At 43.0% G+C, this 25,610-nt stretch overlaps 1 protein-coding gene across 1 annotated transcript in view; it reads left to right on the forward strand.

Annotated features, from left to right (window-relative positions):
• LOC139448697 (X-ray radiation resistance-associated protein 1-like) overlaps nucleotides 1-13,545 on the forward strand; it is a 55,762-nt gene extending 42,217 nt beyond the window's left edge. The window contains exons 7-16 of the mRNA XM_071230247.1: nucleotides 1,264-1,634; nucleotides 3,781-3,932; nucleotides 4,641-4,792; nucleotides 5,382-5,441; nucleotides 5,914-5,974; nucleotides 6,824-7,078; nucleotides 8,556-8,709; nucleotides 10,092-10,204; nucleotides 10,849-11,016; nucleotides 12,915-13,545. Of these exons, the coding sequence (XP_071086348.1) occupies nucleotides 1,264-1,634; nucleotides 3,781-3,932; nucleotides 4,641-4,792; nucleotides 5,382-5,441; nucleotides 5,914-5,974; nucleotides 6,824-7,078; nucleotides 8,556-8,709; nucleotides 10,092-10,204; nucleotides 10,849-11,016; nucleotides 12,915-13,064 (1,636 nt within the window). The 3' untranslated portion in view covers nucleotides 13,065-13,545. The remainder of the gene's footprint in view (nucleotides 1-1,263; nucleotides 1,635-3,780; nucleotides 3,933-4,640; nucleotides 4,793-5,381; nucleotides 5,442-5,913; nucleotides 5,975-6,823; nucleotides 7,079-8,555; nucleotides 8,710-10,091; nucleotides 10,205-10,848; nucleotides 11,017-12,914) is intronic.
• Nucleotides 13,546-25,610: the final 12,065 nt, after the last annotated feature.

Below are 25,610 nucleotides of genomic sequence, written 5' to 3' on the forward strand. Positions count from 1 at the left end.
GCGACTATGCTTGTCATAAGAGGCGACTAACGGGATCGGGTGGTCAGGCTCGCTGACTTGGTTGACCCATGTCATCGATCCCAATTGCGTGGATCGATGTTCATGATGTTAATGACTGAATTGTCTGGTCCAGACTCGATTATTTACAGACCGCTGTCATATAGCTGGACTATTGCTGAGTGCGGCGTTAAACAACAAACAAACCGTGATGAGAAACAGATAGAAAACACTCCTAGGTTTGGAAATTCCTTGATTTAGAGGGACAATGGCACTGTTTAAATCATAATTGCACAGTCAGATAAGTTCTCTGTGATTTCTTTTGGCATTCCTAAATTTCAGTGGGCATGTCTGAAAGTATTTTTGTACTTTTGAAAGTATTTTTGAAACAAGCCAGCATTTCACTCCCTGCTTTCTGTATGTTGCACAACTCAATAGGGTCTAGCTACATGGATAGGGAACTTTGTCATAGAATGCAGGATTTACTCAAAAGATGGATGGTCAAATTCTGTTATTACAAATATAGCGACATTTCTGTGTAGTTTCTAACACTGCTGATATGTTATTTGATTCATAAATGACTTCCTCCATGGTCTAGTGGATAGAGCGTTTGTTTGGAGAGCTGCTTCATTCCAAATGATGCTAAAAGATGGTACTTGTTATTACCCTGCCTGGCGCTCGGCACTAAGGGGCTAAAACAAGGACTGGTCAGCTCAGAGTCAGTGCACTGTGTCTGAGTGGGGTGTCCTTGTTAAAATGCGGTATGGTGTCTTAGTGGTCGGCACAATAGGGTCAGCCTTAGTTCGGACTAGGACAAGCAGCCACACACACATGCATGCAGTATACTGTGTCTGAGTGTGGTGTCTCAGTGGTCGGCACAATAAGATCAGCCTTAGTTCGGACTAGGACAAGCAGCCACACACACATGCATGCAGTATACTGTGTCTGAGTGTGGTGTCTCAGTGGTCGGCACAATAAGATCAGCCTTAGTTCGGACTAGGAAATGCAGCCACACACACATGCATGCAGTACACTGTGTTTGAGTGGAGTATTGGAGTGTTAACCTGTATCTCAGTGGGCTAGCACTATACACATCGCTATATAAGTGCAATATTCTTGAACATGATGTTAAGCCTCACCTCACCTCACCTCACCTCACCTCACCTCACCTCACCTCACCCCACCTCACCCCACCTCACCTCACCTCATATCCAACTTCTAAATACCAATCAAACCTTGATAAAATGGAAGTTGATTTCTGTTCAGACTTCATCATCTCAATATGGAGAAGAATCAAATTGCTTACGTTCCACAACTGAAGTCCGTAGAGGGCAAGGTCGTGACCCAGGAAATCACAATCCCTGAAAAGAAAAGCAAATCAAGTGCAAAGGGAGGTAGAAGTAGCCGGCGCTCAAAATCAAGGGCAAGTAACTCTGCACACTCAGGTAATGCTGATGTGCAGAGAGCCGCCTCTCCTGAGGTCAAAGTTCAGATTGAGGTCAAGGCTGAAGCACTGAAGGAGGTGTCTCATCTCACCAAGGTGGAGGAGGAAGAGGAGGCAGTCAATGTAGAGGACACTGAGAAACCCAAAATGGAGGTGAATCCTGTACAGGATAACATGACAACAGAGGAGAAAGGTAAAGTTGCCTGAGGCTGTGAATGGACAATAAGGCGTGACATATTATTGTATTGTTATGGTACGGATGGTGGTGTCTTTTTTCTTTTTTTTTAGCATTGTAATTTTTGCTTCATGCTGATTGGCTGGTTCATTCCAATTGTTCCAGATCCGTGAAGATCCGGGTTAGAACAGGTCTTCAGCAACCCATGCTTGCCGTAACAGGCGACTACGCTTGTCGTAAGAGCCTACTAACGGGATCAGGTGTTCAGACTCGCTGACTTGGTTGATGCATGTCAATTGTGTAGTTGCTCATGATATCAATCACTGGATTGCCTGGTCCATACTCAGTTATTTACAGACCACGGTCATATAGCTGGAATATTGCTGAATGTGGCGTTAAACAACAAACAAACAACAATTGTTCCACTGCTTACATTATTTGGGAAGTCCCATAATAATGTCCGCCTCCGTTGTCTAGTGGTAGAGAGTCTGCCTCCGTGGTCTAGTGGTAGAGCGTCAGCCTCCGTTGTCTAGTGGTAGAGCATCAGCCTCCGTGGTCTAGTGGTTGAGCGTCAGCCTCCGTTGTCTAGTGGTAGAGCGTCAGCCTCCGTGGTCTAGTGGTAGAGCGCCAGCCTCCATGGTCTACTGGTAGAGTGTCTGCCTTGTGGTGTAGTTGTAGAGCATCAGCCTCCGTGGTCTAGTGGTAGAGTGTCTGCCTCCGTGGTCTAGTGGTAGAGCATCCGCCTCCGTGGTCTAGTGGGAGAGCGTCAGCCTCCATGGTAGAGTGTCTGCCTCCGTGGTCTAGTGGTAGAGCATCCGCCTCCGTGGTCTAGTGGTAGAGTGTCAGCCTCCATGGTCTAGTGGTAGAGCATCCGCCTCCGTGGTGTAGTGGTAGAGTGTCCGCCTCCATGGTCTAGTGGTAGAGCACCCGCCTCCATGGTCTAGTGGTAGAGAGTCTGCCTCGTGGTCTAGTGGTAGAGTGTCTGCCTTGTGGTCTGGTGGTAGAGTGTCCGCCTCGGTGGTCTAGTGGTAGAGCATCCACCTCCGTGGTGTAGTGGTAGAGCATCCACCTCCGTGGTCTAGTGGTCTAGTGGGTTCGATCCTCGGCCGCGTCATACCAAAAGACGTTCAAAGATGGAACTTGCTGTAACCCTGCCTGGCGCTCGGCATTAAGGGTCTAAAACAAGCACTGGTCTGCTCGGAGTCAGTATACTGTGTCTAAGCGGAGTATTGGAATGTTAATCTTAGTGGGCTTGCACTATCCACGTCGCTATATAAGTGCAAAATTCTTGGACACATTGAACCCCATTTCACCTCACCTTATGTCCTGTTATCAAGCATTTGAACAAGATCTTCTTTAGAAAGATGGGTGAACCGTTGGTTGACACCTTGTTATTTTCTATAACAGTCAATATACTGATCACAAGTCCCATTAATCCGACATCGATGGTTGCATATGATTATGTCAGATTAACGAGTATGTCGGATAAACGAAATTTAGTAGTATCAACGTTCGTGATCCAAAATCGGACAACTACACGATATATAAGGATTCAAACACGTAATAAAAAAATAAAATAAATATTCATATTGTTATGTTACATTGTTTGCGAAATATGTTTTCTAATCATGCAACCTCTAAAGTTTAACACAAAACAACTGTTAAGGACTGTATGACCGATTCAAAATACTTTAAAAAGCATAGTCTGGAATGGAAGTTGCAACTTTAAAACTGGTACCCAAAGCTTAAGAAAGCTGCTTTCTAAGTGGGTAACGTCAACTTCCTGTTGGTCATTTCATTGGTAGGTCATAGTTCGCGAAAGGTTGTTCATACGTGACTTGTAATGGGATGTCCTCAGCGATAGCGAGAACTTGTATCTGATTTAATAAGATTGAGGTAATCTAAACGTGTGAATTATCCTGTTTTCTTTATTTAAAGCATTAATTGTTTTTTGTTAAGCAAGTTTAAGCAAGACTGTCGGATTAACGGGTCTAAATAGCACTGATTTAATCGGTTCCAATCATTAGTGTCGGATAAAGCCGATTGTCGGATTAATGAGACTTGACTGTATAAGGTCAGTGTCAATCACATGATTTGACTGATCCTTTTCAGGTCAGTTTCTATTATTTTAATGCCAGCTTTGAGATTTATTGTTCATCTCCAGATCTGTTAAATGATGACCTCAGTTTGAACATTGGAGACCTGACCGCTCGGATGAACGAGTTGAATGCAGGGGAGACAACTCACAAGGCGGAGGACCAGCAAGCACACTGCCCCTTCCCTGAACTGCGCTATCTCAGTCTGGCGCATAACCAGGTAATGCTCGCTTCAGGGACATTTTAGCTTCCTGTTTGTTTGTTTGTTTGTTGTTGAACACAGCACTCAGCAATTTTCCAGGTATATAACGGCATTCTGTAAATAATCGAGTCGGAACCAGACATTCCAGTGACTGACATGAGCATCAATCAAAGCAGTTGGGATACGATGACATGCATCAACCAAGTCAGTGAGTCTGACCAACCGATCCCATTAGTTGCCTCTTACAACAAGCATGGGTTGCTGCGGACCTATATTCTTACCTGTAATCCCTACGGGCCAATTTTAGCTTTCACCATCTCATATGGTTTCGGTCAATGCAGTTTTCTTCTCTGAACCCACCAGTAATTTCTGTTTCATTAAAGTATTGACTTCAATAGTTTTGGCCTTTATGGAGGTATACGGGTGACAAATGGTGAACATACTTCACGTAAATCTGTGTATTGTACTTGTTGAATTCAATTCTTATTAATAAACTTGGCCTAATCTTGTTACAGTTTATGGAAACATTAACGAAAAAAAATTGCTCAGTTAGATAATCAAACACCCCAGAATCACTTGCAATTTAATTTATTTATGGGTTCAAATCACATGTTCACCCCCAGATTGCTACGGCTGGCTGCTCTGATGTACAATTTAACCCCCATTATGATGTTGCTTAGAGTAGCATTGTTACCAACTTACTTGTGCTGTTTGTGTTGTGTGTAGATAAGTGATGAGGATGCTCTGTTGGCCGTGGCGGCGTGGCCCATGCTGGTGGAGCTGGTGATACACAGCAACCCCCTGACCACCAACCACAGCGGCAACCCACCCCTCTTGAAGCGCTTCCTTCAGGACAGGCTAGGCATCAAGCTCGTCAGGTAATACATAGTACATTCTCAGCTCCCTGGGGAACATACAACAAACACACTGACCACCAACCACAGCGGCAACCCACCCCTCTTGAAGCGCTTCCTTCAGGACAGGCTGGGCATCAAGGTCGTTAGTTTATACATAGTACAATCTCAGTTCCCTGAGGAACATACAACAAACACACTGACCACCAACCACAGCGGCAACCCACCCCTATTGAAGCGCTTCCTTCAGGACAGGCTGGGCATCAAGGTTGTTAGTTTATACATAGTACAATCTCAGTTCCCTGAGGAACATACAACAAACACACTGACCACCAACCACAGTGGCAACCCACCCCTCTTGAAGCGCTTCCTTCAGGACAGGCTGGGCATCAAGCTCGTCAGGTAATACATAGTACATTCTCAGCTCCCTGGGGAACATACAACAACCCCCTGACCACCAACCACAGCGGCAACCCACCCCTGTTGAAGCGCTACCTTCAGGACAGGCTGGGCATCAAGCTCGTCAGGTAATACATAGTACATTCTCAGCTCCCTGGGGAACATACAACAAACACACTGACCACCAACCACAGCGGCAACACACCCACCACAGCGGCAACCCACCCCTATTGAAGCGCTTCCTTCAGGACAGGCTGGGCATCAAGCTCGTCAGGTAATACATAGTACATTCTCAGCTCCCTCGGGAACATGCAATCCACCCTTCTTGAAGCGCTTCCTTAAAGACAGGCTGGGCATCAAGGTCGTTAGGTAATACATAGTACATTCTCAGCTCCCTTGGGAACATACAACAACCCCGTGACCACCAACCACAGCGGCAACCCACCCCTATTGAAGCGCTTCCTTCAGGACAGGCTGGGCATCAAGGTCGTTAGTTTATACATAGTACAGGCTCAGCTCCCTGGGGAACATACAACGAAGCTGCCATTTAGGCACTAGGAGGTTTGCCAGTCACATTACCATCTCATCCAACCAGGTACCCATACACTGCTCGGTGAACAGATGCTTATTTCAAACAAAATTAACAGACGTTTAATAACCCGTGTGGGGTTGGACTGAATGCCAAGAAACTCTGAAGAGTCAAGAGCTAGTTCAAATTTTGTATTTGAACCATCTTGTTATTTCAGGAAAGAGCAGCCGTCAATAGTGAAGCCGCATCTGGAGGTTCACACACGGAAACACAGGACGGTTAGTCAAATATTCCATTACAATTTATAGCATTTGGATCACATTTCTGTCAAATTCGGGGGCACTGTTGGCCCAGTCATCTAAGGTGCAGTGATTCGCTGTGCAGAGTTGCGTCCTTTGGGCACGCCAGAAACCTATGATTGTGAGTCCTAATCCCGGTCCACCCCGATTATGTTTCTAGGTTTGTCAGCACCATACCCGTGCTCGTGGGTTCCAATGAAGTGGTAAACGTCTAAGACCTGCATCACTTCGGGCTTTCCTCCCACATTAAGCTGACACGCTGTGATATAACTGGAATACTGTTAAAAGCGTCTTTAAACCCAACTCGCTCACTCTGTCAAATTCATTTTCACCAGAGAAAATGTTCAAGTCTTCAGAGGTATGACTGCACTGGTAAGTTCATCTTGCTTCATGTACGGGGAACAGGATTTTCTTGTTGTACATTTATTAGAAAATATGAAATATTATTGTACTAATGTTCTATGTTACTATATGAAATATAGCATACTTCTTGTATTAATGGTGGCATAATACAATCATATAGCTGAACTTCCTCACTTTAACATAAGAGTTCAGGGCCCCACAAAGTGATTGTAGCGCTAAGATGATCATAACTCCCATACTTTAACATAGACCTATGACAGTCCCATGACAATCAAGTTACATTTATAGATTTATAGATTTGTAACCTACTAAAAAATGGAATAAAGGCAATACAATCCTCCCATTCTGTTTTGAAGAAAATATGAGCGACAAGAATATTTCTTTGACAGGCCTATATATCATCGTGTGGACACAGATTGAACGTAACATGGCTTCAATGGCTGTACTCTGCATGTATCTTTCTAGGTGTCTGGCACTGTGCCGAAGGTGCCCAAACCCAGCATAGAGGACAGGCTGATGTTAGAAGCTCCCCCTCAACAAGCCCCGCAACACCCTGGTCAAGGGGAGAGAACTCTGTCTGGAATGGATCTGCAGAAACCTCTGCCACCCATCTCACCCCAGGTCTCCAAAGAATGTCCACAGCCGTCACCACGCGTCAATGCATGGACAGAGGATAAGACGGCCACCACAAGCAGTGAAGACGCCTTCTTTATGACACAGGTGAGATGGTGAATCTCTTCCCTAGGCTTGTCATAAGAGGTGACAAAATGGATCAAGTGGTCTGACTCGACAACTTGGTAAATTGCGTGTCATTGTACCCTGACAATCTCATTAAAATCAGACCTTAGTTCTAGCTACCGCTAAACAAAGATCTGGAGACATCTCATTAGGGGTCACGCCAGAACGACCCTTCATCCGACTAATCAGAGCGTCGCTTACCAGATCATGAAAGATACAGTTGGAATGTGATTTCTAATTATACAACCTCGAAAACTTTAACACGGGTATACCGAACGATAGTTACAGGTTTAACGACTGAATCCATATAGTCTAGACCATCTATTAGCCATTCCAGAATGTTCTTTTGTTCAGGTTTCAAATTTGTAATCGAGAATTTGTCAAAATATGTCGCAAATTTGAAATTAGTGCCGTAAAGCACGAGAAAACTGCCTTCTGATTGGTCATAGCATTGGTCAGTCAAAGTTCGTGCAAGGTCGGTCTGGTCTATCGGTAGGGAGAACTAAGATCTGATTTTAATGAGATTGTGTAACCTGACGGCATGGACTTGCTCACAATATGATTCACCGGTCCAGATTTATTCACAGACCAACGTCACATAACTTAAATACTGCATCAAAAATAACAAACAAACAAACAAACAGGCATAGCCCCTGGGGAAGTCTTAGGCAGAATGGCACATGTTAGTCATAAGACCTGAGAGGGCACAGCTGGCCCAGCCATCTGAGGCGGAGGTTCACACACGGAAAGAAAGGACGGTTAGTCCAATATTCCAGTAGAATTCATAGGATTTGGATCACAGTTCTGTCAAATTCGGGGGTGCAGGTGGCCCAGTCATCTTAGGTGCCTCGATTTGCTGTGCAGAGTTGCATCCCTTGGGCATGCCAGAAACCTATGATTGTGGGTTTGAATCCCGGTTCGCCCTGATTATGTTTCTAGGTTTGTCAGCACTATACCCGTGCTCGTGGGTTTCACCGAAGTGGTAAACGTCTGAGACCTGCATCACTTCAGGCTTTCCATCCACAATAAGCTGACACGCTGCGATATGACTGGAATACTGTTAAAAGCGTCTTTAAACCCATGTCACTCACTCATAAGACCTGATTTTCGGGTGCTCATAATGTAGTGTTACCTAATTGATTGTCTGTCAGCCACCAGTGTTCCTGTCAAAGACTTGATCATTATTATTAACAGGACCACCTCCATAGCCTAGTTGATAGAGCGTCTGCCGGGAGAGCAGAAAGTTGGTGGTTTGATTCCGGGCCGTGGCATACCAAAATACATTAAAAAATTATACTTGTTGTTACCCTGCCTGGTACTTGGCATAAATGGGATAAAACAAGGACTGGTTGGCTAGAAGTCAGCATGGTAAATCTAAGTTATTCCTCAGATGGTTTGATGTTACAGAGCACAACAAATGTAATGGTTACCATGGTAACTAAATAGCTTTTTGCTACAGGTGGACGACCAGGAGGAGGAGAAGAATGCTGCTTCAGAAGAGAAGACGGAGAAGAGAGAGCGAAGGAAATCTGGGAAGATCAATGATAGGTATCGTGGATATGAGGAGTTGCTGGACATAGATTCAGATGAGGAGGATGGGGAGATTCCCAAAGGTAACATATTTTGGCTGTTCAGAGCTGCCCTGTGTTAAGGCCTCTTGAACTCTCAGTTTCTGAGTGTGTGAGTGAGTGAGTGAGTGAGTGAGTGAGTGAGTTTGGTTTAATGCCGTTTTTAACATTATTCCAGTCATATCGCGGCGTGTCAGCTTAATGTGGGAGGAAAGCCCAAAGTGATGCATGTCTCAGACGTTTACCATGGGCACGGGTATGGTGCTGACAAACCTAGAAACATAATCGGGGCGAACCAGGATTCGAACCCACAATCATAGGTTTCTGGCGTGCCCAAGGGACGCAACTGTGCACAGCAAATTGCAGCGCCTTTGACGACTGGGCCACCCATGCCCCCTCAGTTTCTGAACACGTGCTTGTTATTGATTCAATGACATATAAACATATTTCGGCTGTTCAAATCCTCCCTGGGTTATGGCCTCTTGAACTCTGAGTTTCTGAACAGGTGTTTGTCACATGACATATAATCATAATGGTCTTTTTTAGCACATTCAAGATTATCAGGGGTTTTTAATAATGAAATGATACACATTATTTTATGATGCTTGCTGCGATTCTGTAAGTTTATGATAGTCAAGTGTAAGGGTGGAAGATTAATTTGTGTACTGTACATCATAAAATTAATGCGACCACGAAGGTTCTGCGAAACATGTGTGTCCCTTGCTCACATGAATAACTCATGTAACAACACTAGCAGTCTGTACAATCTTCATTTGTGGGCCAACCTTTCTCATTTGAGGGGGTGCGTGGCCCAGTCGTCTAAGGCGCCGCGATTCACTGTGCAGTGTTGCGTCCCTTGGGCACGCCAGAAACCTATGATCATGGGTTTGAATGCTGGTTCACCCCAATTATGTTTCTAGGTTTATCAGCACCATACCCGTGCTCGTGAGTTTCACCGAAGTGGTAAACGTCTGAGACATGCATCACTTCGGTCTTTCCTCCTACATTAAGCTGACACGCCGTGATATAACTGGAATACTGTTAAAAGCGGCGTTAAACCCAACTCACTCACTCACTCACTCACTTTCTCATTTGAATATAGGTTATATGGAATGTTCTGCTTTTGATTTCATGGAAGTTAGATCACATGTCAAGCAGTTGAAGTTAAGTTTATGAAGATAACAAATGATATTATTCAGTCAAACTGCTATCCCCCCTTTCTGTATCATGGCAAGATAAGTCTACAATCTGGGTGTTATTGTTTGCTGATTACTCGTTATAGTTCAAAGGCAGGGATACTTGCATTACGCATTAATCTCATGCCACCTTTTAGCCCAGGGGATGAAATTCACATTAATTTCATGTATACAGTATGCACTGAACATGACGACATACCTGCTGACATGCAACACCATGTCGTGTTTCAGATATCCAAGGCAACGTCCGAGCACTGAAGTATGCTCTGACCCACCAGCTGGTGTACCGGGACCCCTCCGTCCACCTGGACAAGGTCACTCGGCCAGTCCTCGAGTACAGAAGGGTCAGTTCAACTTACTGCTAAATATTCAACGTTGTCATGTCAACTATCTGTGAAATTCTGTCAATCTTTGTGGGCCAATATATACTACTTCTGATGGCTGTTGATCCATTTAGAGTTCCATGTATTGTGGAGAGAACTGTAAATAATCATTCAAAATTCTCTAGTTCTGGGGATGGTTGGGTAGCCTAGTGGTTAAAGCGTTCGCTCGTCACACCGAAGACCCGGGTTCGATTCTCGACATGGGTACAATGTGTGAAAACTATTTCTGGTGTCCCCCGCCGTGATGTTGCTGGAATATTGCTAAAAGCGGCGTAAAACCTCACTCACTCACTCACTCACTCACTCACTCACTCACTCTCACTCACTCACTCACTCACTCACTCACTCACTCACTCACTCACTCACTCACTCACTCACTCACTCACTCAATATGTTCTGGTGACTGTGAACTTATTTGGTACTCAAATTCATGTAAAGTCAGGGTTGGAAATTAACCAATAAAGTCTACCAGCCTGAATAAGGCGAGTGATAAGTGATCACATAACAATACCCCCAAAATGTTTGAAATTCTATGAGCCCTTTGTATACCTATAAAATAGGTCCAGACTTGCGGGTTAGTGCTAAGTTCTCTGATTGTTCCGTAGGTGCCAGTGCCGCCTCCTAAACCCAAGACCCAAGCAATGAAAGTTGATGAGGTGCTTGAGAACCTGCGAACTCGAAGCACAGTGGATGAGGCAAGCCTGGTGGATGTGCTGAGCCACAAGAAGCATTATAAGAAGCAGTTCCCTGAAGCCCAATCTCTCCTCCAGCAGGTAACATTATAAATCCAATACCAGGCCCTTTTCGAAAAAAACCTTTGGACCTTTCCTCAAGCGTGAGGTGCAAGTGTAATAGGAATATTACTGTAGCACTCTCTCTATACTGGTGACTAGCGGTTGTGTTGAGGCCAATGTTTGTTGCTATACTACAGTCTGTAGCACTCTCTCAATGATGGTGACTAGCGGTTGTGTTGAGGCCAATGTTTGTTGCTATACTACAGTCTGTAGCACTCTCTCAATGCTGGTGACTAGCGGTTGTGTTGAGGCCAATGTTTGTTGCTATACTACAGTCTGTAGGTGACTAGCGGTTGTGTTGAGGCCAATGTTTGTTGCTATACTACAGTCTGTAGCACTCTCTCAGTGCAGGTGACTAGCGGTTGTGTTGAGGCCAATGTTTGTTGCTATACTACAGTCTGTAGGTGATTAGCGGTTGTGTTGAGGCCAATGTTTGTTGCTATACTACAGTCTGTAGCACTCTCTCAATGCAGGTGACTAGCGGTTGTGTTGAGGCCAATGTTTGTTGCTATACTACAGTCTGTAGCACTCTCTCAATGATGGTGACTAGCGGTTGTGTTGAGGCCAATGTTTGTTGCTATACTACAGTCTGTAGCACTCTCTCAATGCTGGTGACTAGCGGTTGTGTTGAGGCCAATGTTTGTTGCTATACTACAGTCTGTAGGTGACTAGCGGTTGTGTTGAGGCCAATGTTTGTTGCTATACTACAGTCTGTAGCACTCTCTCAGTGCAGGTGACTAGCGGTTGTGTTGAGGCCAATGTTTGTTGCTATACTACAGTCTGTAGGTGATTAGCGGTTGTGTTGAGGCCAATGTTTGTTGCTATACTACAGTCTGTAGCACTCTCTCAGTGCAGGTGACTAGCGGTTGTGTTGAGGCCAATGTTTGTTGCTATACTACAGTCTGTAGGTGATTAGCGGTTGTGTTGAGGCCAATGTTTGTTGCTATACTACAGTCTGTAGCACTCTCTCAATGCAGGTGACTAGCGGTTGTGTTGAGGCCAATGTTTGTTGCTATACTACAGTCTGTAGCACTCTCTCAGTGCAGGTGACTAGCGGTTGTGTTGAGGCCAATGTTTGTTGCTATACTACAGTCTGGAGCACTCTCTCAGTGCACTTGACTAGCGGTTGTGTTGAGGCCAATGTTTGTTGCTATACTACAGTCTGTAGCACTCTCTCAGTGCAGGTGACTAGCGGTTGTATTGAGGCCAATGTTTGTTGCTATACTACAGTCTGTAGCACTCTCTCAATGCTGGTGACTAGCGGTTGTGTTGAGGCCAATGTTTGTTGCTATACTACAGTCTGTAGCACTCTCTCAGTGCACTTGACTAGCGGTTGTGTTGAGGCCAATGTTTGTTGCTATACTACAGTCTGTAGCACTCTCTCAGTGCAGGTGACTAGTGGTTGTGTTGAGGCCAATGTTTGTTGCTATACTACAGTCTGTAGCACTCTCTCAGTGCAGGTGACTAGCGGTTGTGTTGAGGCCAATGTTTGTTGCTATACTACAGTCTGTAGCACTCTCTCAGTGCAGGTGACTAGCGGTTGTGTTGAGGCCAATGTTTGTTGCTATACTACAGTCTGTAGCACTCTCTCAGTGCAGGTGACTAGCGGTTGTGTTGAGGCCAATGTTTGTTGCTATACAACAGTCTGTAGCACTCTCTTAGTGCAGCAGTTGTGTCGAGGCCAATGTTGTAAGGAAATCATATTTTTTAGGTCAGGTGACAAGAATCACAAGTGCTTATTTTCAGTATTATTTGACAAATGTACCATTTCTACATATAATTTGCATTGTTTAAACTTCAAATTTGATTCCTAGAAACTGTTATTTGTTTTACAATAAACCCGGCACCCTGATTGACAGATGGTTTGTGACTTGTAGATCCAGCGTCGCTACAACGTCGTCCGTGTGAGCTCCATGAAGGAGGCCCGAGAGGCAAGGAAGCACATGCAGGGGGCCGCTGATGAAGTGGGGAAGGCCAACAAACACATCACCTCCCTCAAGAAGAAGGGGGTGAAGGTGTGCGAGTGACTGGACCTAAACAGGCAACAGCTCAACATCTCCAGTCTGTCCTGACGTCCCTCCAGTGTATTGTGTTGATGTCACAACATGCTGCTGTTGAAGTCTGTTCCAAGTCTGTCAGTTCTGTTCCTTACCAGACAAATCAGTTCCTATCAGTCATAGAAGTGTCCATCCTTCTGAGTTTTGAAGTCAAGACCTCGTGTCATTTCCAATTGAGTTAATCAAATTATTGATCATTCATGTATGTATTTGTGGTTGTTTTAGTGTAGATTTTTGTTTCCTTTAGATTGTTTTAGCTTCTTTTCATGTTAATTAAAATGCTCCTCTGTGTCATTATCTTCCTTTGGGAGAATAGTTAATAATGAATTGTAATGACTGTACATCTGGTTCACAATTCCGTCCTAATTAATGTGATTCTGATCTGTGATAACTGCTAAGTGACTTTCTGTGTATACAATGCTTGTATTCAAGCTTAGACTTACTGTTTTCATGGTTGCCTCTTACAAATAAATACTTTCATACAACCTTGGGTCTGAGCATTATTTTCAGTGGAATATACTGTTATTATATGCATCCTGTGTAACCCTACCGTGTAGACGTGTGAATTTGAATTCTCACAATGGGAATCAGTATTGAACAACACAGGGCCAAAATAGGAACTTTTCAACAACCAGACAAATCCAGAAAGTGCCTACATGGTATGATCGTTCCACAAAGGTGTGTATCATTAACTTTGAGACTGATTTTGCTCCTATTTACACTACTTGTTATGAGCGGCTTGGTCGAGTCAAACCTCAGTCTGACGACACGTCAGGAAATATTATCACAGTCTGATTCAGGCTTAATAGTAATAACAAATCCCAGTGAGTGCAGTAATGATGATATCATGAAAGCAGTAATGGAACTTCAAAGTCAGATTCAAACTTTTAGTGACAATTTCACAAAATTGATAACAAGGTCACCAAAATGGCGAACGAGTTCAGTCATAATATGGCTACGCTACAGGAGGAAAACTCAGGTCTATGACAGCCTGTACATCGTGGAAGATCAGCTTGAGGATTTACAGTCTAGGTCAAGGAGAAATAATCTTGTGTTTCATTGGCTAAACAGTGAACTAAGAAAAAACTGGGACAAAATAGCATCTAGTGTGTGAATTCATGAAGACGCAACTCGAGATGATGAATCCAAATGACATTCTTATAACGAGGGCACACAGGATTTACAGTGAAAGAAGAATCCACTTGTGGTTGTGAACTTCGTAATAACAACAGACACAAATGATGTGCTCCATAAATCGAAAGAAGTCCAGGGATCAGAAGGACAAGTGCACGTCATTGAGGATGTCACTCAACAAGTCAGGGAAGATCGCCAAGCATTATATCAACTGTTTACACAGGCAAGAGAGGCAGGGCAAAACTCGAAGATTCGGCACAACTGATTAATCGTCGGTGGAAAGGTGTATCAACATGATCGAAGGAACCATACTGTATTCTGTGTGTCAGATAGTAACAATCGATCTTTTATGACAACGGGACCGCCTTCGTGGTCTAGTGGTAGAGCGTCCGCCCGGAGAGTGGAAGGTCCGGGGTTCGATCCCCGGCCGCGTCATACCAAAAGACGTTAAAAGATGGTACTTGTTGTTACCCTGTCTGGCGCTCGGCATTAAGGGGCTAAAACAAGGACTGGTCGGCTCCGAGTCAGTATACTGTGTCTGAGTGGGGTAGTCATGTTAAACTGTGACATGGTATGTCAGTGGGCTAGCACTATAAATCGGCATCAGTCCGGACTAGTACAAGCAGCCACACAAACACACACACGTACATGCACGTCGCTATATAAGTGCAATAATCTTGGACACAACGTTAAACCCAATTTCACCTATGACAACGGCTATACAACGAAGAGAACCCGCAAGCAGTGATATGCCTCATTGTGAACCCACATGTTTACTGTTTGGACCTGGAAATGAGAAAGCTGTGTAATGAGTGTAACGAAGGTGTCACGCGCTGGGAAGGAGCTTGGGAAGTGAGAAGACAAGGGAGATCACTCCAACCACTACAGCGACTAACAACGACGACTCATGAGAAGACGGCCAAGGGCAATCACGGCTCGGCATACTGTCATGGAATATAGAAGGATTATATAACTACACATCTGATCAACAATTTAATGATTTCTCAGTGAGCATGCATATGACATAGTAGGTCATTGTGAAACTTTGTCCAAACAAAGGTGATTTCATAGATTTTCAGTTTGGATTTCAAGCCTTCAACAGAGTACGCAACAAAAGGAGTCAATACAGGGGAGGAATCGCAGTATTTATTAGAGAAGTTTTGATCACAAGAGATATTTTATGTCGTATATATACACCTCGTCATAAATATCGCACCACACATTTTAAAGTAAAAGTAGAAAATATAATTTTCGGTTTTTTAAACTACAAGCACATATTTCATATACTACACCATCTGTGAACATAATATCACAAATACACCCTTTTCCGAGCTGCACGTCCATGCTTGCGTTGAGCATGCTTGTACCGGGGGTCGGTTTGCTAAACATGCAATATGCACATAGCCTCTTTTGGCGTATGTTATGTTGGCAGACACAGCTAAAATTTGGTTTTAGGCGTAAATTAAGCTATATTTTGACCAACCAGTGAAATGCCCAAGCTTCCAGTGCCTCTGAACCAAAGATCTCAAATTATAAGTATGCACCAGACTGGTATGTCATGTCGTGCTATTGGAGCACAACTGAACATAAATCACACTGTCATCAGCAGGCAAATACGTAAGCATACTGCTTCCAGTGAAGTGAAGGATGCACCGAGGTCTGGACGTCCCAGAAAAAAACAATGAGAGGGAAGATCGTGCTCTCGTACGCCAAGCCAGACGCAGCCCAAAGTCTACTTGTACACAGCTGCGACATGGATGGCATCCATACAACAGAGTGTTCATCAGCACCATCAGACAACGCCTAAATTCTGCCGGATTGAGAGCAAGACGACCAATCAGACGTCCACTCCTCAAAAATCAGCACCGCCATTCCCGTTTAGCCTGGTGCCAGGCACGTGCTCCCTGGAACCTGAGGCCATGGAGAAGGATCTACTGTTCCAATGAAAGCAGATTTTTGCTGCATCATACAGACGGGAGGGTACGAGTTGGAGGCAGAGAGACACAGCATATGATCAGAGGAACATTCAAGCTGATGTTCCATTTGGGGTGGATCCGTCATGGTGTGGGGGTGGGGGTACGATTGTAAACTTGACCTGATCACAGTTCCCGGAACACTGAATTGACAGAGGTACCAGAACTTGAACCCGGACGGTGCTGTTGTGCCTCATTTCGATAACCATGCTCTCGCCACACGTCCTGTCTTAATGCCAGACCACATCGTGCTCGAGCTGTTGTTCAGCATCTCAACCACAACGCCATTGAGACACTACCCTGGCCTTCCAGAAGTCCAGACATTAATCCTATTGAGCATTTGTGGGACATTTTGGGACGTAGGGTGAGAGCAAGGGATCCTCCAGTTCAGAACCTTCAGGAATTGACCCATGCAATGATGAGTGGCAGCAGATCCCCCAACAGAGATTCAGAAGTCTGGTGACCAGCATGAGACGGCGTGTAGAACATGTTATCAAAGTGCGAGGCGGTTACACCAGATACTGAGTTAGCCAGTCATTGTGGACCTTACTAGTGTGTTCGACATTAATGAAATGTGAACTGTGTTGTGTGTCTGTTGTTAAGACTCCGGCAGCCATTCTTATTTCACGGTGATTTTAGTTAACTTTTGTAGATTGCTTAAGACTTTATTCTCTACCAAAAGAGAAAATTATTGTGAGAAACAAAGGAATAGCTGGGAACAACCCCAAATTATTTTGAAAAACTTTAAAAAAAATTAGAATTAGGAATATCGAAATTGTAACCCTAGACCAGTAGCTTGAGCTTTTTGAAAATGTCCGTATTGAGAAACTCGTTGATTGTGATCATCACGCTCTGATAAGATACACATGATGAGGGCCCAGCTTTGTCTAACACCGAAATATGTGGTGATCATTACATTCCTATCACTGATGATTAAGTCCTGATGAGTTTGCACACTTTAAAAAAAATAATATATCTGCAGGGCCTAACAGTATTGTAAGTGAGATTATAAAACCAACAAGACATTATATTTCACCTATTTTAATGAAATTCTTTAACAGAATCCTTCCCACTGCAGGTTTTCTAGAGGAGTGGGAAAAGAGCATAATCTGTCGATATTCAAGGGAGGTAATAAGGATGAGACAGATAATTACTGGGGAATATCTCTCATGGATACTTTCTGTAAGGTATTGACGTCCATTCTAGACAGACGCCTCCAGTCCTGGACCCCGTTCCCCAAAGCAATCTTAGCGCTGAGATGATCGTAACTCCCATACTTTAACACTGGCTTACGACAATCATAGCATAGCAATAATCGCTTTGTGGAACAGGCCCCTGGTGTGACAATAACAATATCTTAAGTGAAACACATGCAGGTTTTAGACCAGGATATTCCACCACAAACCAAATATTTACTGAACACACAATGACATTTACAAAGTGGTCAAATGTAACAAATGTTATATTTGTGATAACACTTTCTGAGTAAAGTACAGATTCTCTTACTTTTTTGGGTTGAGTCCCGTCTGTAATTCACTCAGAAAATGTTATCCCAAATATCACATTTGTTACAAATATTTACTCTTCAAACACCTGTACAAAGACGAAGGGTACATTTTACTGCATCTTTACTGACTTTTCGAAGGATTGCGAGTAAACGAGAACATTCTTTTGAAAAGCTTGGATGGAGTGGGAATAAATGGGAACTTTCTACGATCACTAGCATCAATGTACTCTAACCTATCATCGTTTGTCTTTCTGATTATTTCACCTGTAATGTCCGCACCCGTAGGGTTGTGTTTTGAGCCCAAAACTTTTTTATTATCTTTTTAAAATGAACTCTAAGTGATGTTTGAAAAAAATGGTGGTCAAGGCATATTTATTAATAGTGAGATACCACTCCATTTGCATTATTGTACGCAGACGATGTATCGTCTGTTGCGGACAGTGCTTTACAGCTACAAAAGAAAACAAATGTTCTTGAAAATATCTGTGTGTCTACTGGAATGGAAATAAATTTAAACAAAACTAAATTTGGTGTGTTTTGACGGGATGGAATATTGAAAATTTACGAAAAATGTGAAGTTGTGATTTTTTTAAAATATTTAGAAAGAGTTTTAACCTTCAGTGGCCAAACAGCTCAAGCAAACAAATCAATCAGATTCATCAACTACTACAAACAGAAAAATGGATACCTGTCTTTTCAAGGTGACTTTAAAATATTTTACAGTGCTGTTGTTCCAATATTATTTTACGGAGCTGAAGTTTGGGGAACATCGTACAAGAAAATAAATGACCAAATATCCTTCTGTAAACGGTATCTTTGCCTCTTAGAATACAGGGGCGGTCGGGTAGCCTAGCGGTTAAAGCGTTCGCTCGTCACGCCGAAGACCCGGGTTCGATTCCCGACATGGGTACAATGTGTGAAGCCCATTTCTGGTGTCCCCCGCCGTGATATTGCTGGAATATTGCTAAAAGCGGCGTAAAACCATACTCACTCTTAGAATACACTAATTATATGGTACTCGGGGAGTGGGGCAGACTCCCTCTGCCATCTATTCGCAGTAAAATACTGGTGCAGACTTCTTCATTTTGACACTCACAGATAACCTCGTCGAGCCTTCTTAATGCTAAAATCACTTGATGAGGCGGGACGCGGGACATGGGCAACATCAATTAAAACATTTTGTTCACCTTAGGTTGTGGGCTGGTCTGGTTACAAGAAATCGGCGATATAACATTTATTATGTATTCCTAAATGAATTTCAGCAAGGACTATAAGATAAGCTGTATCTAAACTGGCATTCTTCAATGGAATTATCCTCGAAATGTAATTACAATGTTCAGTACAAAGATATGTTGAACACAGAACGTATGTAATAAATGACATTCCACATTACATTAAGAGATGTATTTCAAAGTTTAGATGTAATAATTTTCGTTTAAATGTGAAACTTGGAAGACAGTTACATGTCCTATAATGAACGATTTTGCAACTTCTGTTTGTCCAAAAACTTGAAATAAACTCAACAACAAAAGTTCCCGTGACACAAATATTTTAGTGTATTTTTCAAACAAGTAAAGTTTGGGTTTCAATATTGTAGTACATATATGGAATCAAGTCACAAAAACGCAACTGCTACAGAAAAGCATGTATTCCATGCAAAAGTTGACTTTTATGCAAGCCCTGTGCATTTCACTACCCAAGAATGGGTATAAAAACATGTGCGTTAACGGGATTCCATATGCATTGTTAAGCATCGTGCTGACAACAACCACTCAGAAAAACAACAAAATTACGCAATTATTAAACATTACGAAAAGCCACGCCTGTCCGAAAATGAGCGTCTGTGAGCCATTGGTATGCTTGAAGCGAGTCAACGTGATGTTGCAAGACAATTTAACGTCCACAGAAACACCATTTGGTGTTTATGGCAACGTTGGCAACAGACGAATGCAGTCAGAGACCATCCTCGGAGTGGTAGGCCACGCGTAACCAATAATCGACAAGACAACTGGATTCGAACAACACACCCACGAAATCGATTCCTGCCAGCAACAGTAACTGCAAGAAGCATCCCTGGCCTTCGACGAATATCTTCACAAACCGTACGTCGTCGCCTCAGATGTGCAGGGATTGTCGCCAGAAGACCCGCCAGACGTCCCATTTTGACAGGAAACCGCCGTCAGTGGTACAGACAGTATCTACGCTGGACGGCCATGCAGTGGGGACAAGTTCTATTCATTGACGCGTCTTGTTTTCACCTTAGCCACGGCGATGGACGGATTCGAGTGTACCGACGTCGAGGTGAACGTTACGTCAATCATTGTGCCATGGAAGAAGATCGGTTCGGGGGCGGCAGCGTTATGGTATGGGGTGGGATTACAGCAAGATAGTGATAGTGGTAGAGGGAAATCTTAACGGACAGCGCTACCGCGACGAGATCATCGTCCCTTTTGTTCTACCGTTTTTACGTCGTAATGGCCCAGGCATTACCTTTCAACATGGCAACGCCCGGCCTCATATTGCTCGACTTCTTCAGGATTCTCTTCAACAAAACAATGTGAATGTCACCCCCTGGCCGGCTCGCTCCCCTGATCTCTCACCAAACGAGCACATGTGGGATGTGATGGATCGGAGCCTTCGACGTCAACAACGTGTTCCACAGACACTCCAGGAACTTCGAAACATGCTCCAGCAGATATGGACAGATATCCCACAGGACTTGGCACTTGCGACGCCTGGTCCATTCCATGAGACGAAGATGTGTTGCTTGCATCGCAACCAGAGGTGGACACACACACTATTGATTTGTAAATTGACATTTTGGCATGTTCATGTTTTTTTTTATGAAATCACACATTTTCTGAAGTCAATATGGTAAATTTAACCATTTGAACACTTACAGGAGTCTTTTATCTGTTGCAAACCGAAATTGTTTCAGATTTGGTAAAAAACATAACTTTACATTAAATCTTATTCAATGTCACAGGAACTTTTGTTGTTCAGTATATTATGGGCCGGTGGCCTGTTACTGAAATAAATTGTCTGTCTGTCTGTCTGTCTGGACTATCATTAGATGATATCACCAGACCAAACTGAAGAGGATTATTGGCAGACATGTTTGAGCATTGTTTTTGCCTAAAATATATTGCGAAACGCTTTCAATATTTGCAACTTGGCATTTGCTGATAATCATTTTGTGAAAGTCCCTCCAATGTTCTCAATACACTAACTGAGAGAGAGGTACATTCCCATATATCTCATGTGGTCATCAAATTGGCTGCAAGTACCAGTCACAATACTGGGATGATAAATAAATCAGTATTGGTTTTGTATGAAAATTAAAAAAATATTGGTACCTGTGCTTGAGACCAATCTAACATAGGAATCAAGTGGTCAGACAGTGCGTTGACTGATTGTGTGTCAATGTTGCAGAATGACCTGATGTTACTCATGCAGTCAGCCACTAGTTTGCCTCGTCCAGACAGGATTATTTGCCAGCTACAGTGATATAGCTGAGCTGTAACAACTGTGTGTCATGGTCAGACAGTGTCGTGACTGATTGTGTGTCACTGTTTCAGAATGTCTTGATGTTACTCACGCTGTCAGCCACTAGTTTGCCTCGTCCAGACAGGATTATTTGCCAGCTACAGTGATATAGCGGAGCTGTAACAACTGTGTGTCATGGTCAGACTGTGTCGTGACTGATTGTGTGTCAATGTTGCAGAATGACCTGATGTTACTCATGCAGTCAGCCACTAGTTTGCCTCGTCCAGACAGGATTATTTGCCAGCTACAGTGATATAGCTGAGCTGTAACAACTGTGTGTCATGGTCAGACAGTGTGTTGACTGATTGTGTGTCACTGTTCCAGAATGACCTGATGTTACTCATGCAGTCAGCCACTAGTTTGCCTCGTCCAGACAGGATTATTTGCCAGCTACAGTGATATAGCGGAGCTGTAACAACTGTGTGTCATGGTCAGACTGTGTCGTGACTGATTGTGTGTCAATGTTGCAGAATGACCTGATGTTACTCATGCAGTCAGCCACTAGTTTGCCTCGTCCAGACAGGATTATTTGCCAGCTACAGTGATATAGCTGAGCTGTAACAACTGTGTGTCATGGTCAGACAGTGTGTTGACTGATTGTGTGTCACTGTTCCAGAATGACCTGATGTTACTCATGCAGTCAGCCACTAGTTTGCCTCGTCCAGACAGGATTATTTGCCAGCTACAGTGATATAGTTGGAACTTTGCTAACATTAAACACAGTTCACTCACTCATTCATGCAGAGACTGACAGGTAGATATCTGCAAGTTCCAACTAGTCCACAGTGTTTCCAGGTTAGAATTGCAGGTCGTAAGAGGCGACAATGGATCAGGTCATCCAACCTGTCTGAGGGGCATGGAATGTTGCTCATAATATCAATCACTGGATTGTTTGGTCCAGGCTCAATTATTCATTATAGCTGGAGTTTGTGTGGTGATAAACAACAATAGTATTCAAACTGTATGTCCATGTTTTCTGTTAATCAACGCCTCAAACAACAATAATCTAGCTATATGACAGTGGTCTGTAAAACATCAGGACCGGACGATCCAGTGATCGATATTGTGAACAACGATCCACACAGTTGGGGTACATGCCATCAGTCGAGACATCAAGCCTGACTACCTGATCCATTGGGTTGGCTGTGAGGACCAGCACAGGGTGTTGGGGACCTATTCTAACCTGGACCCATGGGTCGTGGTACAGGTACAGTATTTTGGCCTACGTGTCACAACCTTCACTCATCTCAGTCAGCAGACCATGGCTAGGATGAACCCTTCATACGCCACAGTACCTGGAAATATCGTCTTCACCATTGACGACCAACATGGATCAGTTTTCATCATGTTTATTTGAATATCATTATATTTTACAAGAAATGGACTGGATTAATATCAATCAGATGTAGAGATTAGTAGTGTGTCAGAAAGAAGAAGTGTCCTACATCAGTTTTATCATACCAATCAACATGGCTGCCAACAGCAGACGGACGCTATTACACAACCGAGACAGATCACTGGTTTCAAAATGGAAGAAGGGGACGAGACGGATTACCGCCTACCAAAATCTTCACATTGACAGCAATGATTCCCAGTGACCACAGTATACATAGCTAGTGGGTCTGGTGTCTCCCCTCTTTCAGTTCAAATGTACGGCAACCCATTACCCAATGTTGTAAGAATGTTTATAATACAAGTAACTATATTCCACTACAGATATATTAAGTGAGTTAATAAAATATAACCGCTGGTCTCATATAGGAATATGGAACCCAACACTGGCTCTCCAAGTCCTCTGTCGTTGGAAACTTGGACTTCACTCATATTCAGGAATATATTTCTACCCAGAAAGAAAGTAAAGTGTATTTAATCCTGTTTGGATTAAACCAATGTACCTAATAAATCCAAAACTGTTCTCATGGGAAAAAAGAAAAATTCAACAGTCCTTAGAGCTTATACACAATAGAAACTAATTAATGATTAGAATTTCAAATCGACAACATGCAAATCAACATATTTCTTGGCACATCAGCTAAACAACTTCATCTTTAGGGCTGATTTATAACAAAAGAGTTGCTTGAATTTCTCCAGCATTATTTCATCAGCCCTGAAACAAGCAGATAGGAACATTACTCTGTAAGCTTAAACCGTACTACACAGCACAGCTCAATGGGAATAATTACACATGTAAATCTATTAAGAAATTAGTTTGTCAATTAACAGCAGTGATGTAAGATTGAGACTGCAATATGGAAGGGAGATATCTGTCAAGGATCAACAAGTCGATCTCTGTGAGGTGAAATGTTCCTGGTGTTGTGGGAGACGATGCTGCTGTGGGAGACGATGCTGCTGTATACATGGTGGGAGAGGGAATGAGATGATCAGGCCCTATCAGAGCATATATCTATTACAGATATAGAAAAATAAATTAAACACCATATTTATGCCAAGCATGATATATGAAGATAACTTTCATCGTAGTTGTTGCATGTACCACATGCTTAACATTAACTCTCATCATCTAATGCCATCGCAAACACAGCAAGACACTTTGTTCGTATCGTGCATACATATATATATTTCTCTGTATCTAAAGCTGATAAACAGCCTTACTATTTCCAATGACAATATGAATAGGGTTATTTGTGGGTTATTCAGTTAAACATTGTATATACTTAGGATTAGTGATCTAGGCATCAAGAATACTTTACAGGATTGAATACATCACATCCTCCATGAGTGAATACATCTGTCCGATATGTAGCTGCTACTTTTACCCACAGCATCAAGGCCTGGTTCCAGGAAGATGGAGACCAGAGAATGTCACAGCCTTGCATCCATCCGCCTGCTCTACACACTGCCTCAGTATCAGGCAACGCAGGGACCACACACAGATCACGTACAGGACGGGTCATTGGACTTCTAGGTGTCATACACACCCTCATTTCAAGGACTAAAACAGACACTATTACACTGCACAGCGGCCATATGTATTCACTGGTGATGGAGGATCTGGTGTATATAAATCGGTCAAGTACTGACAGGTGATCTAGTTAAGAAGGATGAGACCGTGTGTGAGGATACTATCAAAACTAACATTCCCCTTATACAGATTATCATTATATATGGAGCATACAGTCGGGGCATTTGGCTGGAAAACAGAAACAGTTTGTTCTCTAGCCATTACTATTAAGAGGAGGAGTCTGGGGTGGCCTCTTTTTTGGTGTGAAAAAAGAGTGTTACCTTGGTTTGGATGCTTTTTTAAAGCAGATTTCATGCAGGTAATACATGCAGGGTCTGAGAAGCAAGAATATTTTCTAAGCCTGATTTCAAATGTCATCCACTGTTATTTCATATGTTAACATGATAACCCTCAGTCAGTAGCTATGTACAGGCTACATCATCTGCTTACTACAAAGTATACACATTCCTATTTACAATTTGCCCAGCAAAAGTGCATATAACTGTAATTCCTCGACTGATAAGGTGGTTTGTTTCCACTAACAATAAATAGATCGTTTCAAATTCATCCATCAAAAAATCAATACTTCTTTCAAAGCAATATTTCAAACAATGACTCACTAACCATTCGGTCTATAGCTGCATTATGGGGGGGGATAGATTCAGAATGGTCTTTGGCTGCCCTGTACACATCCTTAGCAGAATGATGGATATCGAGAATGGGCTTGATGATGAAGTGGGGATCGAACCCATAACCTTCTTCAAGTGAACGCTCTCACCACTAGGCTATCCCATCTTCCAGTAATGGGAGTGACAATTCTACTATTGCCGTCAAAACTTACCACCACTTAGAGCGGTACCCAGTCTTACATTTGCAGCAAGTGGGAGGAAAGCCCAAAGTGACGCAGGTCTTACATGTTTACCATGTCATCGAAATCCAGTAGGGCTATGATGCTAACAAACCAAGGATCTTAATCAGGGCAGATCGGAATTCAAACCAAGCAGCAGATCCTTGCATCTAAGGGACATAACTCTATCTAGCGTTACACCTGTCACTGACGGTGCACATGACCACCTCCATAAGATGGATGGATTTGAAACAATACTAAGTGGTTACTGACACTACATGAAAGTACAACAGGTTCAGTGATTAAAATGAACACATATAAAAACAAGAAAGAAATATACAGCCAAAAATGTAGAATTTTGCACACAATACAAAATTATTTCTATCATACATTGTTAGATATACTGTACACATTTATCAATTGTCTCCATATATACATTATTAAATCAAAAATAAAATATATGTGTAGCACAAGACTGTGGCAGACATAATTTGCTCCAATTATTAACACAACAGATGTTTACACACTGTGCATCACATAGTATAGC

This window comes from Haliotis cracherodii, unplaced genomic scaffold (genome assembly GCF_022045235.1).
Source record: "Haliotis cracherodii isolate W230 unplaced genomic scaffold, xgHalCrac1.p SCAF_7, whole genome shotgun sequence".
In the NCBI taxonomy this organism is placed as follows: Eukaryota; Metazoa; Mollusca; class Gastropoda; order Lepetellida; family Haliotidae; genus Haliotis; species Haliotis cracherodii.